Source organism: Salmo trutta, chromosome 17 (genome assembly GCF_901001165.1).
Source record: "Salmo trutta chromosome 17, fSalTru1.1, whole genome shotgun sequence".
NCBI lineage: Eukaryota > Metazoa > Chordata > Actinopteri > Salmoniformes > Salmonidae > Salmo > Salmo trutta.
Window position 1 is genome coordinate 27,230,660 of NC_042973.1, and position 19,176 is coordinate 27,249,835.

Genomic DNA, 19,176 nt, shown 5'->3' on the forward strand with positions numbered 1-19,176 from the left:
TAGAATGTTCCTTTACTTCCATTTTCATTATTTTTCTTTTTGAGGTAAAGAATGTGTGGTGAAGGGGGGCATTCCAAATAATTATGTCCTAAAATCCCTTCCCCTAGAACACACCCTCCTCACACAAACACATGCTCCTAATTTTCCCTGAATGCATAATAATCCAGTGCTGGTGGGACACAGACCTGTCAGTGCACTCAGAGGTTGTTTTGGAAACGGGTAAAGAACTCTTGAGGACTCAGAGGGCTGCAGTGCCTGCTGCTGTCCCACACAGCTGGTTCTATCATTACTTAGAACCGTGAGGATCAACATAGACACCAGAGGGCCAACATGCTTTTTCTTTTGCTCTTAAAGGACATTTTTTTCTTTTAAGAGGAGCTCACGCGATATAAAGTATGTATCACTTTTTGTGCCCTACACTTATTGAGAGGCGTGTGATGTTTGGGTTTCAAAGCATTCCCGTTTGAGGTTCACCTAACCCAGGGTTGATGGTATGAGAGGATAACCAATGCCAGATGTGTGGGAGAACAATCTGACTGATTTCATTTGAAAGAATATCGACCTCTTTCAGTATTACTCTTTGCTTGCAAAGGCAAGTTCATGCTAAATCTATGAGCAATAACTGGTTAGCTAATCCCTATAGCAGTCTGCATGTTTATGGGAGGTCGGATAGAGACATAGAGCCAATTAAAGGCAGCTCAGTTCAGCTTCAAGTTCAGTTCCGAGTTCCAAGCTTTACCAACACAACGGGAGGTGTGAGGCTCTTCCAGAAGGACTGGACATGGCCACAGGGGTGTATATCTCAAAGTTCCTGGCCATAGCCATAGTGGTGTTGACTGTCTCATCTATTGGTGGAATAATTACAATGATTATTGTATATGAGAACGAAAGAATCAAGACACAACCTACAGCACCACCAACAACTAATTCCACTACTCCGTATCCAGCTGGACCACCACCCAACATGAGACTCCCTGGAAACCTGATTCCAGAGAGCTACGACATCGTACTACAGCCTCACCTCTACATCGTGATGAACAACACTACCAATCAATCTCTCGTCTTCACTGGAAACTCCACTGTGTATTTTAGATGTGTGGAGAACACCAAAACTATCGTCCTTCACAGTAAAGAACAGAATGTGACTGCTGTAAAGGTGACAGATCTTGACAAGGAAAAGATCATCAAAGTTGATAACACCATACTCTATAGTAATGAAAGCAACTTCTTAGAGATTGTACTAGACAGTGTTTTAGTCAAAGATGGGAACTACAGTCTCTTTACTGCATTTGAGGGGGAGCTCCTTGATGATCTGGCTGGTTTTTACATGAGTTCATACAAAAAAGGGCCAAGCACAGAGGATGACACTGAAAGGTAAGGGTTTCTTTGATAACTGCTGAGAAACTAAAATATCAAAGATGTGTTGTCAAACTTATATGAAAAGAATGCTGTGAGATGGAAATTAGATTTGACTTGTATGAAAACCCATTTACAGGTGGTTCGGGAATGAAACGATCATCGTTGAGCTTGATGAAAGGTAAGACTTGTACAAGTCTGATATGTTTGCATCATCAATTGCATTACATAACTGGATTGATCACAAACCACCACCCTAAACAGTGCTCCGGTTGGATAGAGCTTTCTCTGTCTGATAAAGGCATGATTACGTTGCCAATTTACAGGTGATAGTGGTGTAGTGACCTTTTGATAATGAACCTTTAAGTTTAGACTTCTTGACAGGGAGGATACATACTTCCCCTGTATCATCATGAGGCACAACACTCTGTATGCCTCAACTAAAACGGAGGCACATCCAACGAAGGCCTGACATACTATGGGATAATTTGCCCCTCTGCCACCAATGTAGTAATTGAGGGGGACAGCCAGAGCAGGGCTTGAACCAGAGACCTTGCAATTACAAGGCAGACACATTGCTCTACCTACTGTGTCATTAGGTCAGACCTCTTGTTAGAGGCTGTTATATGGTTACATTTAGGAGTCTGTCAGGAAAGATAATGACTCTGTTTCATAAGTCCTCACAGGTTAGGTCAGGCAGTAGCTTACTCCTTTAATATGCAGTGCTTCCTTAAAATGAATTAGTAGTGGCCAGTACTAAGCAGCTAGAAAACAACCTGAAACCACGTCATTACACCTTGACGCATATTAATATGTGATCGTTTCCATGCTATAAATCAGTGACCTGCTAGTTTATAGAACACTGTGCTTGAACAGAGATCGAATACTAACTTCCTCATGGTTTGTGTTCTATTGCACTCTTTCCCTAAAAAAACATGATTTGCTTACAGATGGAATTCCAATTTCTTAAAAAAAGACCCCAAAGTGGCTTCTTCAGCGGACATGTGTACAGATGTATACAACATGTCCCTACAAATGGGACTATATTTCTTTATTTCTTGTCATATCAAATCACTCAGCAGTTGTTCAGTCCTGGCTCATATTTATATGTTCAACTTTAAAAGTGTTTATTATAAAAAAGACCCCCTGGGAGAATGTTGCACATTTTTCCTCTGTTCACTTCAGCAACAGCTTTGCTTCTCATTCCTTGAAAAGATTAGGACACTCATTTTGAGACATTGTTACTTCCTCAGTGGCTTTACAATTACAGTCCTGTATTGCAATAAATGTCCATCGCAGTTCATACTGTAGCTGCATAGACATTGGAAGCTTGGATAATTTGAAATACTGAAAGAAGCTAATTGAATCAAAATTAACTAACAAGTAACTATTTTCTGTATTTTATTGCTGTTGATTCACTGTTATTCAATTCCAGTTGTAATATTTATCCTATTTTTCAACAAATACTTTCCACACAGATTCATCGCTACTAGCCAAATGCAACCAACCGACGCCAGGAAAGTATTTCCTTGTTTCGATGAGCCAGCCATGAAGGCTACATTTAGAGTCTCTCTCATCCATAGGCCTGGCACGACAGCACTAGCAAATGGGAAAGTCATAGGTGAGAAGCACATTTCATACTATTGTCATACTAGGGAATGTTAAGCCACCTTCTAAAAGGCGCCTCACATTCTTATGTATCCTTACAAAAAGGTTATACAGGAGTCCTGCAGGGAAAATCCTGCATAACACAGTATATATCCTGCAGGAATAAGAAGTCCTGCAGGATATCCCATAGGATTTTCAGGGCCACTTTACTGGAGGACAATTCCTGTAGGAATCCTGCAGGTACAGTGAGCTCCAGAAGTATTGGGACAGTGACAATTTTGTTGTTTTGGCTCTGTAATGATACAATGACAATGAAATGATAAAATGACTATGAGGTTAAAGTGAAGATTGTCAGCTTTCATTTGAGGGTATTTTCTGAAATTACAGCACTTTTGTACATAGTCCCCACATTTTCGGGGACCAAAACTATTGGGACGAATTCACTTATGTGTATTAAAGTAGTAAAAAGTTAAGTATTTGGTCCCATTTTCATAGCACGCAATTACTGGTAAATAATGTATTGTGTCATTTTGGAGTCACTTTTATTGTAAATAAGAATAGAATATCTTTCTAAACACCTCTACATTAATGTTGATGCTACCATGATTACGGATAATCCTGAATGAATCGTGAATAATGATGAGTGAGCCCCCAAAAAATGCTAGAGGTTATCATGTCTTGGGAGTATGATATTTGTGCATCTAACTTTCTCACTCATCATTATTCACGATTCATTCAGGTAGCATCCACATTAATGTAGAAGTGTTTAGAAATATGTTCTTATTTACAATAAAAGTGTAAATGACACTCAAATGTAAATGACCCAATACATTATTTACCATTCATTTCTATTGGGCACAAAGTAATCTGAAACACAACCATAACAAACAGCAAATGCATCCAACACATTTGTAGTCTCAAGCTTGGTGTAGTCATTGCGTGCTATGAATATAGGACTAAATACTGAACTTTTGACTACTTTAATACACAAGTGTATTTGTGTACTTTTGGTCCCCTAAAATGGGAGGACAATGTACAAAAAGTGCTGTAATTTCTAAATGGTTCACCTGATGGATGAAAATGCTCTCAAATTAAAGCTGACAGTCTGCACTTTAATCTCAGTCATTGTATCACTTCAAATCCAAAGTGCTGGAGTACAGAGCCAAAACAACAACAAAAAATTAACTTTCCCAATACTTTTGAAACTAGTCTGTCAAAAAAGCTATACGCAAAACTGTATATTAAAAATGTAGACATACGTTTATGACTTCTCATTAAATTCATAATTTTATATGCATTACTTTTTGTAGACAATCATTCACAGATTATGAGGCTAATGCATGCATATACTGTGCCTTTTCTTTTTGCTTATATTGATTATTAACTGTAGATACTATTGTGTGACAAGTGTCAAAACAAAACTCTTTCCTTTCATACTATCAAAATCTTCAAGTAATCAGTGAGTCTTTTTTATTCCTTTTAGGTACAACCCTTGAGGTTATCGATGGAGAGACCTGGGAAGTCACTCGCTTTCAAACGACTAAGAAAATGTCAACTTACCTCTTAGCTTTCACAGTGTCTGATTTCCATTCCATAGGATCTACACATGAAAGAGTTGACATTAAGGTATGTAGCTATAGTTGTTGAATCATAACTGTAGTAGTGCATTATTTCAACAAAATTACTTGGGAAATGGACCATGTGAAAAGGTTTGTATTTCAAGAGCAATATCAAAGAAAGTTAATACTGTTGTAAATTACAAATTCTCTCTAGATTCCAGCCAAACCGCTATACTATTTAAATGTATTCAGTATAGAGTACACTGCTGATTTTCATGGTAGAGATGTTTTTACTCACCAAATCATATTGATATGATACTAAAACTCACTTTTTTTATTTTCTGTTCGGTTTGTTAAAGACATATGCTCGACCGGAGGCCATAAAAGCTGGACAGGCAAAATATGCTGCAAGTATCACTGGAAATATACTGGCGTTCTATGAGAGTCCTGGAGTATTCAAAATGAATTATCCTTTGAGCAAGCTAGGTATGTATGGCATGATTGCATCATAACAATGTAAAATAAGCATGGGTTAATCATAACATTGCAAGTGTTCAACACAGATGAATTGTCATAAAATCCATCTAATCAATTTAATTCTTTACTCCATACATAACCTGTCCAAAACAATGTAAGAAGAACAGTGATTATGTTGTGAAATTCAATTAAAATAACCTATTTTCAGTGGTGTAAAGTACTTAAGTAAAAATACTTTAAATTACTACTTTTACATTTTGAATGCTTAGCCGGACAGGAAAATTGTCCAATTCACTGACTTATCAAGAGAACGTCCCTGGTCATCCCTAGTGCCTCTGATCTGGCAGACTCATAGCACACATGCTTTGTTTGTAAATTATATCTGAGTGTTGGAATGTGCCCTTGTCTATCTGTAAATAAATACAAAAAATCAAATGGTGCTGTCTGATTTGCTTAATAAAAGGGATTTTTTACTTTTTTACTTTTGATACTTAAGTATATTTTTAAATTTACATTTACTTTTGATATTTAAGTATATTTTAAATCAAATACTTTTAGACTTTTAATCAGGTAGAATTTTACTGGGTGACTTTCAACTTTTACTTGAGTCATGTTCTATTAAGTTATCTTAACTTTTACTCAAGTATGACGATAAGGTACTTTTTCCACCGATGCCTATTTTATATCTACTTTAGATCAAATTGCTCTACCAGACTTCAGCGCAGGTGCCATGGAGAATTGGGGCTTGGTAACATATCGTGAGACAGCTCTGCTATATGAGGAAGGGGTGTCCTCCACATCAAACAAAGAGTGGATTGCCACAGTTATTGCACATGAGCTTGCCCATCAGGTACGAAAACTTCAAAATGTACAAAAATACACTACCGGTCAAAAGTTTTAGAACACCTACTCATTCAAGGGTTTTTCTTTATTGGTACTATTTTCTACATTGTATAATAATAGTGAATACATCAAAACTATGAAATAACATATGAAATCATGTAATAACCAAAAAAGTGTTAAACAAATCAAAATATTTTATATTTGAGATTCTTCAAAGTAGCCACCCTTTGCCTTGATGACAGCTTTGCACACTTTTGGCATTCTTTCAACCAGCTTCATGAGGTAATCACCTGGAATGCATTTCAATTAACAGGTGTGCCTTCTTAAAAGTTAATTTGTGGAATTTCTTTTTAGTTGTGTTGTGACAAGGTGGGGGGGCTCAAATAAGCAAAGAGAAACGACAGTCCATTATTACTTTAAGACATGAAGGTCAGTCAATACGGAAAATGTCTTCAAGTGCAGTCGCAAAAACCATCAAGCGCTATAATGAAAATGTCTCTCATGAGGACCGCCACAGGAATGGAAGACCCAGAGTTACCTCTGCTACAGAGGATAAGTTCATTAGAGTTACCAGCCTCAGACATTGCAGCCCAAATAAATGCTTCACAGAGTTCAAGTAACAGACACATCTCAACATCAACTGTTCAGGAGGAGACTGTGTGAATCAGGCCTTCATGGTCGATTTGCTGCAAAGAAACCACTTCTTAAGGACACCAATAAGAAGAATAGACTTTCTTGGGCCAAGAAACACGAGCAATGGACATTAGACCGGTGGAAATTTGTCCTTTGGTCTGGAGTCCAAATTGGAGAATTTTGTTTCCGACCGCCATGTCTTTATGAGACATGATGTGGGAATGGATGATCTCTGCGTGTATATTTCCCACCGTAAAGCATGGAGGAGGAGGTGTTATGGTGTGGGGGTGCTTTGCTGGTGACACTGTCTGAGATTTATTTAGAATTCAAGGCACACTTAACCAGCATGGCTACCACAGCATTCTGCAGCGATACACCATCCCATCTGATTTGGGCTTAGTGGGACTACCATTTGTTTTTCAACAGCACAATGAGCCAACACACCTCCAGGCTATGTAAGGGCTATTTTACCAAGAACGAGAGTGATGGGGTGCTGCATCAATCAATCAATCAATCAATCAATCGTATTTATAAAGCCCTTTTTACATCAACCGATGTCACAAAGTGCTATACAGAAACCCAGCCTAAAACCCCAAACAGCAAGCAATGCAGGTGTAGAAGCACGATCAGATGACTTGGCCTCCACAATCCCTCGACCTCAACCAAATTGAGATGGTTTGGGATGAGTCGGACCGCAGAGGGAAGGAAAAGCTCAGCATATGTGGGAACTCCTTCAAGACTGTTGGAAAAGCATTCCAGGTAAAGCTGGTTGAGAGAATGCCAAGCTTGTGCAAAGCTGTCATCAAGGCAAAGCGTGGCTTCTTTGAAGAATGTAAAATCTAAAATACTACATGATGCCGTAGTTTTGATGTCTTCACTATTATTCTACAATGTAGAAAATGGTCAAAATATAGGAAAAGTAGGTGTTCTAAACTTTTGACCGGTAGTGTATGTATTAATGTAAAGTGCACTACAATTAATTAAAAACATGATCTTGCATTGTTGTGGCATTCACTGTAACACCACCTAAATTTGTTGTTTTCAGTGGTTTGGAAACCTGGTGACAATGAAATGGTGGAATGACCTGTGGCTGAATGAGGGATTTGCAACATATATATCCTATATGGGAGTGGATCATATTGAGCCAACATGGAACATAGTATGTCCCTAATAACTTATTAATAACTGTATTTTTTTCTGCATCTGTTGCATCAGATTTCAAATTGTAGTAACACTTCTAAGAGGCTTCTTTTCATTTGGTCTCTGATTGTTTTGTTTTTCCAGAAAGATCTGATTGTTCTAAATGACATCCAGACTGTATTTCAAGTGGATTCATTGGCCTCCTCCCATCCCCTAAGCTCTAAAGAGGATGATGTTCAAACTTCTAGTGACATCACTCAGCTTTTTGATTCCATCACCTACAGCAAGGTCTGGCTGTCGCAGAACCCCATGGGGAAGAGAGATGATATCAAAAATGTTTATTTTTAACATTGTACAGGAATGTTCTATATAGTGACTGAATGAGTTGATGTAATGTATGAATATTAACATATCTTCACTCTTCAGGGGGCTGCTGTGCTGAGAATGCTGGCAGATTATCTGGACGAGAGGGTCTTTCTGAATGGTCTGAGAGTACGTACAAATATGGCTTTGTCCATTAATGTGTAGGATGGCTTATTGTCAGAGTGTGGAACATCTATGTTGTATATTTGCAATTTTCCACATGGATGTATCAAAACTATTGGGAACTTTTTGTGTAAGTGTGTGTAAATACTATTGTTTCAAAATGTTTCAGAAATATCTTCAGGCTTTCCAGTACAGTAATACTGTACACAAGGACCTGTGGGAATATTTACAAGAGGTAAAAGCTGATAGTTTTGCTAGGCATATCAAAACAAAACTAGTATATGTAATTATGTTCATTCAAGCATGTAAAACTTATAGAATGCTTTAGGGGCATGAATACATTGTATAAAATGCTAATGACAAAAACGTTCTAGGCGGTGGATGAGGACAGCAGCCACATTAAAGTTGCTGAAGTCATGGACACTTGGACAAAGCAAATGGGTTACCCAGTCATCACCATCAACACCACCAATGGGGCAGTTTCTCAAGAACATTTCCTCCAAAATCAAACATCTGACTACGAGTAAGTCCTGCACTATGTCAAGAAACATCACAGAGAGAGAAACAAATATAACAGGTTTCCTGAACCACTGATTGTCCCCTCCATGTAGAATTAGATGCCCACATGGCTGACTTTGTGAAATCCTGTGCTTGGTCCGTCCCCCACAGCAGGTGGGGAGTTCAAACCCAGGCTACTCCACCTCTTGTTCTCAAAAGCAATGGATTGTTGCTATAGTACTCTGACAGACATTTCCACTCAACAGTTTTAGAGTAACACTTTATTTGAAATATAAACCATAACAGCATCATACTATTATCATGAATATGACATAATGAATGTCATAAGATGTCATTTTTCATACATATGTTGACATAACAGCTTATGTTGATTACTCACCTAAAAATTGTTGCTAAAATGGTTAGTTGTAGCACCTGTCATAACCATTTCCAGTACATGCAAAATGGCACTGCCTTGACATTCTGTTATGACATTTTTATGACTATTATAACACTGTTATCATTTCAAATGAAGTGTTACTATAGTATATTATTCCAGTTTTAATTGGATTACTATGTAATGAATTAGGCCAACAATTAAGCATTTTATTAGCATATGTGAATATAGCTGTAGGTCATAATATTATGCCAATATATTTTTTCTCTTTCATTAGTTTTGAATGGCATGTTCCAATCAGAGTGATGAAGGAAGGTGAACCAATAAAAATAGCTACACTGGATAAAAAAGGTCAAGGTAAGGAGTATTTAATTGAATATACATGTACAATTGTTAATATTTGTCTTAGTATGACTTTATGAGTAACCTCGTCCCCAGGCTAATTGAGAGAAATGATCTGATGAGCTATATTATGTACAGTAATTCTCCATTATAGATAGACTGAACATGGCAAATATACTGTATACTGTATGATAACAGAAAACCCAACTAATTCAATGGTGCTAGTCATTAGTTCTGTCAATAAAAACCTAATTAAGGCATATTGTAACTCTCATGTTCTGAATTTGCTAAACAGTGCTGATGCCTGATTTCCTGTCTGAAGATGGCAAGTGGGTGCTTGCCAACATAAACTGTATGGGATATTTCAGAGTCAACTATGATCCAGTGAATTGGGATAGACTGCTCTCTCAGCTGGAAATGAATATTCACGTAAGTCTTCCTCATTTGTGTGGAACAGTATTGTCCATACAGTCCAAGTCAGACACGAAACAGGGCACATTATATATTGCAAGTGCTTAGAAGGCTGTGCCTGTGCATTATCAAAGCAGCCGGTTGATCCGAAATAAACAATGTAGCATTTTCTAAGAAGACCTAGGTAATGTTTTGTTATGGTAAGAAATATTTGGAGATAATGTGCTGGACAAGGTTTTTGTGAGTACATTCTTCAAATCAAATGTACGTGTCATTGAGACCCCAACCCTCTCAGTTGGGGTCTCAATTTACTGTTGAATAGTAGATTGTGCAACAGCAATTTTTCTCTTGCTATGTCAGTCGCTGACAATCACTGAATTAGCCATGTCGGCTAACAATTTTTTAATTGGTAAATTAGTCTAACCAGCTATCTGAGCTAGAAGTAATCATGGCCGAATATTGACCGGTCACGCAGGGCACGTGTCTAGGGGCCCTGACTTCCAGGGGGCCTCCATTGATTTTGTTAGGCACTCTCACTCAGATATCATTAACATGGCATAATCATGGCAAAATGTGTAGAATTGCAGGAAATCTGCTTCAAAGCTGAAAAAAAATGTTTCTCCACCCCATGGCAAAATGATTAGAATTGCATGACAATTTTTATAAAATTGTAACATTTTCTCTCCACCCATGGCAACATTTGTTGAATTGCAGGAAATTAGCTTTAAAACTGAAAATCATCAAATCAAATGTATTTATATAGCCCTTCTTACATCAGCTGATATCTCAAAGTGCTGTACAGAAACCCAGCCTAAAACCCCAAACAGCAAGCAATGCCGGTGTAGAAGCACGGTGGCTAGGAAAAACTCCCTAGAAAGGCCAAAACCTAGGAAGAAACCTAGAGAGGAACCAGGCTATGAGGGGTGGCCAGCCCTCTTCTGGCTGTGCCGGGTGGAGATTATAACAGCACATGGCCTAGATGTTCAAATGTTCATAAATGACCAGCATTGTCAAATAATAATAATAATCATATTAGTTGTCGAGGGTGCAACAAGTCAGTAACACAAGAGTAAGTGCCAGTTGGCTTTTTCATAGCCGATCTTTGAGAGTATCTCTACCGCTCCTGCTGTCTCTAGAGAGTTGAATACAGCAGGTCTGGGACAGGTAGCACGTCCGGTGAATAGGTCAGGGTTCCAGCAGGTCTGGGACAAAATGTCTCTCCACCCCATGGCAAAATAAGTAGAAGGGCAGGAAATTAGTTGGTGGGGGGGCAACCAAATCTCGCTTAGGGCCCCCAAAAGGCTAGAGCCCTCTATACACAATAGGTTATACAGTATAGATAATGATTGTGCTATGTCAAGTATGACTGTATTTCATGGCAAAATGGCAATGGCTAAATGTGTAGAATTGCAGGAAATTAGCTTTAAAGTAGCTGCCCAGTGTTTCCAGATTTCTATGAAATATGACCTATAATTAATTACAATATGAATGAAATTGTTTTCCTTCCAAGAAATCGTTATTAAGTATGTTAAAATGCAGATTTTCTGTGTTGGAATGGTGTGGGCGTACCCCAACAACAGAATGGTGCGCGTAATACCAGTCCTAAAAAAATATTAATGCAAGTAGACCACTGATTAGCCAGCTCATCCTCCTCTATGAGGAAATGGCAAGCATTTGTTTTTAGTTTTCACTGGACAATTACTTAACCCCATGGCTTTAAAACGGCAACATTTTATCTCAGCCTCATGATAAAATGTGTAGAGTAGCATTATAAAACTGCAGATTGTTCTACCTGCCCCATGGCAAAATGTGTTGAAATGCTGGACGTTTTCATGAAAAAAATCTGTAATTCCATTTTTGTTGAGGTTGTGGGGCCTTCCACTTATATTGTTTTCAAAATACCCCTCAAAATACCCCTTGAGAGGCATAGTACATAATGTCAAACTGTAGAATTGCAGGAAATGCATTTTAAAATGTCAACAACAACAACATCCTGGGGGAGGACTACCCCCGGGACCCCCTGTTTATTGTTTATCCCCCCCCCCCTCCAAATATCTACACTGTAGTTATATTTACAGATATAAAGTGGGTTGTATCTTGGTCACGCAGTTGAATAAATAATATATAATAGAACAGCAGCATTGACTGCGTGTTGCTGGTGTCTGTCTGTTTATGGATGGTTATGTGTGTGTGGAGAGTCGGTGAAAATGGTCACTAAGGCTCAGGTCTGTGCAGGAGACAGCTAGGGTTAGCTGTTCAGCAGTCTGATGGCCTGGTGGTAGAAGCTGTCTCAAAGCCTGTTGGTCCAAGACCCAATGCTCCGATACTGCTTGCCAGATGGTAACAGAGTGAGCAGTCCGTGGCTCGGGTGACTGGAGTCCTTGACGATTTTCCGGGCCTTCCTCAAACACAACCTTGTGTAGATGTCCTAGAGGGCAGGGAGCTTGCCCCCAGTGATGTATTGCCCGTCCGCACCACCCTCTGTAGAGCCTTGTGGTTGAGGGCTGTGCAGTTGCCATGTGCACACCAATGAAATTGAAGCTTTTGACCCTCTCCACTGCAGTCCCGTCAATGTCAATAGGGACGTGGTCCCTCTCCTCATTCCTGTAATCCACGATCAGCTCCTTCGTTTTGCTGATGTTGAGGGAAAGTCTGTTTTCCTGGCATCACTTTGACAGGGCTTGAACCTCCTCCCTGTAGGCTGTCTCGTCGCCGCTGGCGATCAGGCCCACTACTGTCATGTCATCGGCAAACTTAATGATGGTGTTGGAGTCATGCGCGGCCACGCAGTCATGGGAGTACAGGAGAGGGCTGAGCACCCCCCGGGGGACCCTTGTGTTAAAAGTCAGCGTGGCAGAGGTGTTGTTGCCTACCCGCAACACCTGGGGGCGGCCTGTCAGGAAGTCCAGCATTCAGTTGCAGAGGGAGATGTTCATACCCAGTGCCTTGAGCTAAGTGACGAGTTTGGAGGGGAATATGTTGTTGAAAGCTGAGCTGTAGTCAATGAACAGCATTCTCACATAGGTATTCCTCTTATCCAGGTGGTATAGGGCAGTGAGCAGAGCAATGGCGATTGCGTCATCCCTGGATCTGTTGGGTCGGTATGCAAAGTGTTATGGGTCTAGGGTGTCATGTAAGGTCGAGCTGATGTGGTCCCTGACCAGCCTCTCAAAGCACTTCATGAAGACAGAAGTGAGTGCTACATGGCGATAGTCATTTACCTCTGTTTGCTTGGGTAGGAGGGACAGTGGTGAGTACATTGAAGAATGCTAGACACCTGGCATGCATCAGATAATTCGAACCCCTCGCCGCAGATCACAGACCATGGAGCATAAGACAAATAAGACAATATGTTAGCTCACTTGTGCAGTTTGCTTTAAAGACGCTCTCCAGCTTTGAACTTTTCTGGTTGAAAAACAATATAACAAGTATAAATACTGTAATATACAGTACACACACTAAAAAATATTTTTTGAGTAAAGTAATATTTTTTAAACACAACTGTGTAACTGAACTTCAAGGAGTAGGACATGATGGTCTGATGTGATGTCATCGGCCTCCCCCTTTCCTTACGGGAACAATAGAGGAGTACTAGAGGGGGAAAAAAGGAAAGGCCCCTCTTTTGCCATGTCGTACCTGGACCACCTATTGAGATTTGCCTTGGTTAAGTAAATCAGGTGTTAAATGAGGTGAAAAAGAGACTGGAGTATGACTTTAATAATTAGAATTCATTTGATTTATTCTCAGGAAATTCCAATCATCAACCGGGGACAGCTTATTGATGATGCATTCAACTTGGCAAGGTAATCTCATCTAAGACTGATACATTCATGGACTTCTTTCAAAATGTATACTCTGAATAACATGTTTTACACATCACAATGATGTGAAATCATACTTTCTTGGTGTAATTAATATCCTCTTTGGACGGTTAAGGTCTTCTTATATTATGTATTTTATTTGTTTATCAAGGGCCAAACATATCAATGTGACACTGGCTTTGAGAACTACCAAGTACCTCTGGAATGACACAGAGTACATACCATGGGAATCAGCACTGAGAAACCTGGACTATTTCATTCTCATGTTTGATCGCTCTGAGGTCTATGGCCCAATGCAGGTCAGTCATCAAATAAGGATACTGTACATTAAAGTGCCCTTTTATCATAGCAAACTGTATTCCTACAAATGCAAATGACAAATATGAGTGTAATGCAGTATTTTTTCCTATGCTATTTCCAGGCATACTTAAGAAAGCAAGTTGGTGGCCTTTATCAACATTTTGAAAATTTCACCATGTTTTCTACGGTCCCAGAGCAGCATTCTGCACAGTGAGAAACATATTTTCGTTGGATATTGCAACCCTCTGAACACATCCTCTCTTTAAGCATGTTATTAACATGTCATTATTCGTTCCCAGGTACAACCAGATTAACGCCATTTCAGTCGCATGCAGCAATGACATTCCAGAGTGCCAAGAAATGGCAAGAATGCTCTTTGACAACTGGATGACAAACAAAACCAGCAATCGGTATGGAGTTAGGTTTCATCATGCCAACACAGACAGATGCATGCTAGTTCCTGCTGTACTTATCACTGCATTTCACAGTTGAATGGGGTCGTCATGTCATTCATAAAACATAACACATAACCTGAAATATGCATGAGATTAATTCAATAACCTAACACCAAAATGCTATATGCAATTTTGGATATATTGAATGTATTGATCCTTTTAACTGTAATGACCAGATTCTGTTTCTCTCTTTGATTGTCCTCACTGCCACAGTATACACCCTAACCTGAAGGCCACCATCTACTGCCAAGCTATAGCTGCTGGGGGAGAGAAGGAATGGGAATTTGCTTGGGGCAAGTTTGAGAATGCCACCACAGCCACAGAGAAAGACAAACTAAGATATGCCCTCTCATGCACCAGGAAGATCTGGCTCCTGAACAGGTTAGATTGATTTCTGTCTGTACCACCCTTTTCGGGATATACAATTTAGTTGCTGTGCAAAGACCATTTATCTGGCATTTCCTTCTCATCTTGCAGATACCTTGAGTACACTTTGAACCCTGACAAGATAAGAAAAATGGATGCAGTTTCTACCATTAGCTACATAGCCAGAAATGTGGCAGGACAAGCAATAGCGTGGAATTTTGTACGCGCAAACTGGAACTACATCAGCTTGGAGTATGTTTTTTCTGTTGTTAAGTACTGTATATAGCAAGGCCTAATGTTAAGACAAACAAGCCAGAGGACCAAGTTCCTTTCCAACTGAAATAATGGAACCATGACTTATTAGCAATTATTTTGTATGGTGTCTCATAATGTGTAAAAATCACCTAAATAAACCTCATGCAATATACCAATAAGGAAGGTGTAGACCGGTAAAACAAGTCAGGTACAAAGGTCTCATTGGCCAATCAGAGGAAATCACCTCTAATGTATTTGTTTGGAGTTGCCAGTAAGTAAGTAGCCTGCCCTATGAGCCGGAGCCTATTTCCTGTTTCTGTAGCGTGAGGCAGCTTGATGTACACCTCCTGGACAGGACGCTAGTCTATCGCAGAGTGCCAAGCAGAGACCCATCAGGTCCCATTTTTACAGTCTTTGGAATGACTCTGGCAGGGATTGAACTCAACCTTCGAATCTCAGGGCGGACACTAACCAGTTGCCAGGCAGTCATCTAAATTGGCTTCTATCAAACTGCTTGCTGAGCAAACATGCTCATTTCACCCCTCTCCTCCGCTCTCCTCCACAGGTACGAAGAAGGGATCATGTCACTTGGCAACCTGATTGATGGAGTGACGCAGAGATTTTCCACTGACTTTGAGCTTGAAGAGGTGAGCATCTCCCTATTCGTAACAGGCAAGGCCCACAACGCTATCTGAGTCACAAACCTCTCCTCCGCTCTTGAATGCAGTGATTGATTTTTAATGTCTGGGGATGAGAGACTAGGTTCAGCTGGTGGGAGTTGAGTTTTGAGTAATTACTGGTTTCCGCCCTAATTCAAACTTTTCCCTGATTTGTTATTGTGCAGCTGTGGCAGTTCCTGACCGACCATGATGTAGAAGAACTGCATTTGGCAATCAGGGCCCTAGAGCAAGCCACTGAGAGAACTGAGGCCAACATTAAATGGGTGAAGGAAAACAAGCAGACTGTTTTGGAGTGGTTTAAAAATGAGTCAAGGCGAGAGCAGCTGAACTGAGCTGATAGGATGAGAACCAGATGGACCAGAGTGCCATGATTTTGAACAGACCCTGTATTTCACTTGAGTCTTGGGGTGTATTAATTAGTTGGATTTTGCAACGGAAACCGTTTACTGTTTACTCTAAGAAGCAAATGGAAGCAAACGTAATCAAACCTGGAGGGACCTACCTGAATTTGTCTAATAGAAACAGCAATGGTTTCCGTTGCAAAATGTTTTGCAACAGATCAAATGTTTTGCAACAGTATCCAACTAATGAATACATCCTTGATTTCATTCCAATTAGATCTGAAAACAGGTTTTATACAATCAACATGCAATATAATCCTAACATAAATGTATATTTCAATGTTTTTGTCACTTGTAATTCAAAAAGATGAGAAATTCTAATCAATTTTAGTTAAACAAGTAACATTCCACCATTTGTTGTTTGAGACAATATTGTTTACACTGACAGTCACACCCAAAGAAAGCGCTTTCTCAGGTTGACAACTACAATTATTTAGTTAAACGACTATCAAACAACACAACTATAGCAATAAAATGTCTAACTGTATGTATTTGTAAAAATATGTATTATGTGTCAAAGCATATTTTTATTTACATTTTAGTCATTTAGCAGACACTCTTATCCAGAGCAACTTACAGTTGTAGTGAGTGCATACATTTTCCTAAAACAAATATATATATATTTTAATAAATTTAACAAATTGATTGAAGTTAGATTTGTAAAAGGACTAGATTGAGAAGGGCTATTGTGTTTTTGATTTATTTTGGAGGACGCATGATTTCAAATCACTTACAATAGTTGACTTATTCTACTGTAGCCTAGATCTAAGTGACTACTTCATACATTTACACATGCAGATATTCTGATTAGCAGGCAACGTTTACTACTCTACTAGTCAAAGCTATAACTCCATCCTTGCGTGATCACTCTTACCCAAGTGATGGTTTACATTTTGGATGACACATCATTAGAACAGCAACACCATCAAATAAATTGCCATTAGCTTTATTACAAAGTTATTACAAGGTTAGCCTTGTACATGTGATTTGTACCCTTCTACGGACAATGATGCATTTTCAATAGAGCGATTAGTAGAGGGGGTAAATCATGTATGATGATTACCAAAGAGAGGCTTTACACCCCTATATCAAAGGTACCCTGCAATACCAAGATTTGTCAGCATCTTGTAGAGTCTATATTACACGCAGAATAAAAAACAACATTAAAAATGAAACGCCTCTCTTCTGTGTGCATATGCTGCACAAGCAATGTTGGAGGCTGTGCAATTCTATTCATCTCCCCAATCATCCTAAGATAGAAATGGCAGTCAAATAGGGGTGATAGGGGCCAAACATTGAAATGGGGTGTCATAAAAGATATACAGTACAGAGAAAAAGCTATAATTTATGTTCAGTGACTAGACTGTAGATCAGGGATGGGCAACTTTGATGGGTGTGGGGATCACAAAAAATCAGAACTCATGAGGGCCCGCAGTTGCTCGCGGGTCTGTGTACCCACATCTACCTCGCTCCCCCCTCTTGGCCCTCCTCTTGACAGCGGAGAGAATTGTATTTAAGTTTTCCCTATTTTGCAATAGGGTGTAGAGAAAATGTTGCAGTTTCAAAACAAGTTTGATATACACTACTGGTCAAAAGTTTTAGAACATCTACTCATTCAAAGGTTTTTCTTTATCTTGACTATTTTCTACATAATAGTGTAGACATAGCCCTATTGGTATTATAGTTTATCTTCTGAATACCCTCCTACCTTGTCACAACACAACTGATTGGCTCAAACGCATTAAGAAGGAAAGAAATTCCACAAATAAGAAGGCACACCTGTTAATTGAAATGCATTCCAGGTGATTACCTCATGAAGCTGGTTGAGAGAATGCCAAGAGTGTGCAAAGCTGTCATCAAGGCAAAGGGTGGCTATTTGAAAAATCTCAAATCTCAAATATTTTGGTTTGTTTCACACTTTTTTGGTTACTACATGATTCCATATGTGTTATTTCATGGTTTTGATGTCTTCACTATTATTCTACAATGTAGAAAATAGTAAAAATAAAGAGAAACCCTTGAATGAGTAGGTGTTCTAAACATTTTGACCGATAGTGTAATTCTACACATTTTGCCATGGGGCAGAGAGAAGATTTAGCAATTTTATAACTCATTTCATGCAATTCTGCTCATTTTGGCATGGGACAGAGAGGAAAATTATCTGTTCTACAGCAAATTTCCTGCAATTCTACACATTTTGCCATAGGATGGAGAGACATGTTTGAAGTTTTTAATATGATATCTGAGTGAGACTGACTAACAAGGCTATGGGTGACCCCCGGGCCAGTAATTCGAACCATGATAACAAGTTTAGATAACTGGCTTCTGAACTAACTTACAATCTAAAACATGTTAGTTGACATGGACAAATGAACTGACTATCAGTGACTGACATAAGAGGAAAAACTGCTGATGTACAACCAACTATTCTAACTCACAACAGTAAATTGAAAAAACTAATTTCATCCAAGGGCCCATGGGCCGCCAGTTGCCCATCCCTGCTGTAGATTATATCTGTGCTGTAGATCAAATTTGACATGTTTTCCCAAAGATAACAAGGTGAAAAATAAACGTACATTGTTTACCTAAATTATTCCTTATGTGATTACTGTAAACAAGGACTAAATATGTGTGGAAAGTAAATACATTGTGCTTCAGAAATCTCCTGCTCCTCTTACCCATCCCTCCTCATCTGCTCCCCCGCCCTGTCCCTCCAACTTCGTTGCTGACATCTGATTTGTTGGCCATTATTTTGTCTGTCCACGATGCTCCAGCCTTTTCGTTGCCTGCAAAATTGCACTTGGTCATTGTGCCTCCTTCGACTTTGGCCAAGGAAACTGAAAGGGCAGATTACAACTAAGTACACAATGCTGTTAGTACTAAGAGCTGTGAAATTCCACAGTGACAGAGTGGTGCTGAGACTCAGATTATTCACTTCAAATTGTATGCTAAACAAAAACCAATGACTGCAAAGTTAAACAAACCATACAACTCTGTGCACAAGGACAACTTTAACAACTTGCACAGAAAATCTTACAAACACATTTACTTGAAGAACAGTGCAGATGCAAAGTAACAGAATGAAGGCACAAGCAGCACAAACTGTCATTTTATTACCAAACTTTGCATATGTACTGTTCTTGAATTA

At 39.2% G+C, this 19,176-nt stretch overlaps 1 protein-coding gene across 1 annotated transcript; it reads left to right on the plus strand.

Annotated features, from left to right (window-relative positions):
• Positions 1-31: 31 nt before the first annotated feature.
• Positions 32-17,203, plus strand: LOC115151975 (aminopeptidase N). Its single transcript, XM_029696366.1, has 21 exons — positions 32-1,374; positions 1,496-1,537; positions 2,835-2,977; positions 4,448-4,590; positions 4,883-5,009; positions 5,696-5,850; positions 7,522-7,635; positions 7,761-7,904; positions 8,043-8,108; positions 8,272-8,337; positions 8,477-8,625; positions 9,275-9,354; positions 9,635-9,768; positions 13,498-13,553; positions 13,723-13,870; positions 13,993-14,081; positions 14,171-14,281; positions 14,540-14,707; positions 14,804-14,944; positions 15,513-15,594; positions 15,792-17,203. Exons 1-21 carry the CDS (start codon positions 782-784, stop codon positions 15,957-15,959), a joined length of 2,919 nt encoding a protein of 972 aa, XP_029552226.1. The 5' UTR covers positions 32-781; the 3' UTR covers positions 15,960-17,203.
• The last annotated feature ends 1,973 nt before the right edge of the window (positions 17,204-19,176 follow it).

Excerpts from the sequence above, each read along its gene's own strand:
- LOC115151975 (XM_029696366.1), top strand. The coding sequence starts at position 782 with ATGGCCACAGGGGTGTATATCTCAAAGTTCCTGGCCATAGCCATAGTG. Across the intron at positions 7,636-7,760 it reads TTGAGCCAACATGGAACATA|AAAGATCTGATTGTTCTAAA; the intron begins GTATGTCCCTAA and ends TTGTTTTTCCAG. Across the intron at positions 7,905-8,042 it reads ATTCCATCACCTACAGCAAG|GGGGCTGCTGTGCTGAGAAT; the intron begins GTCTGGCTGTCG and ends TTCACTCTTCAG.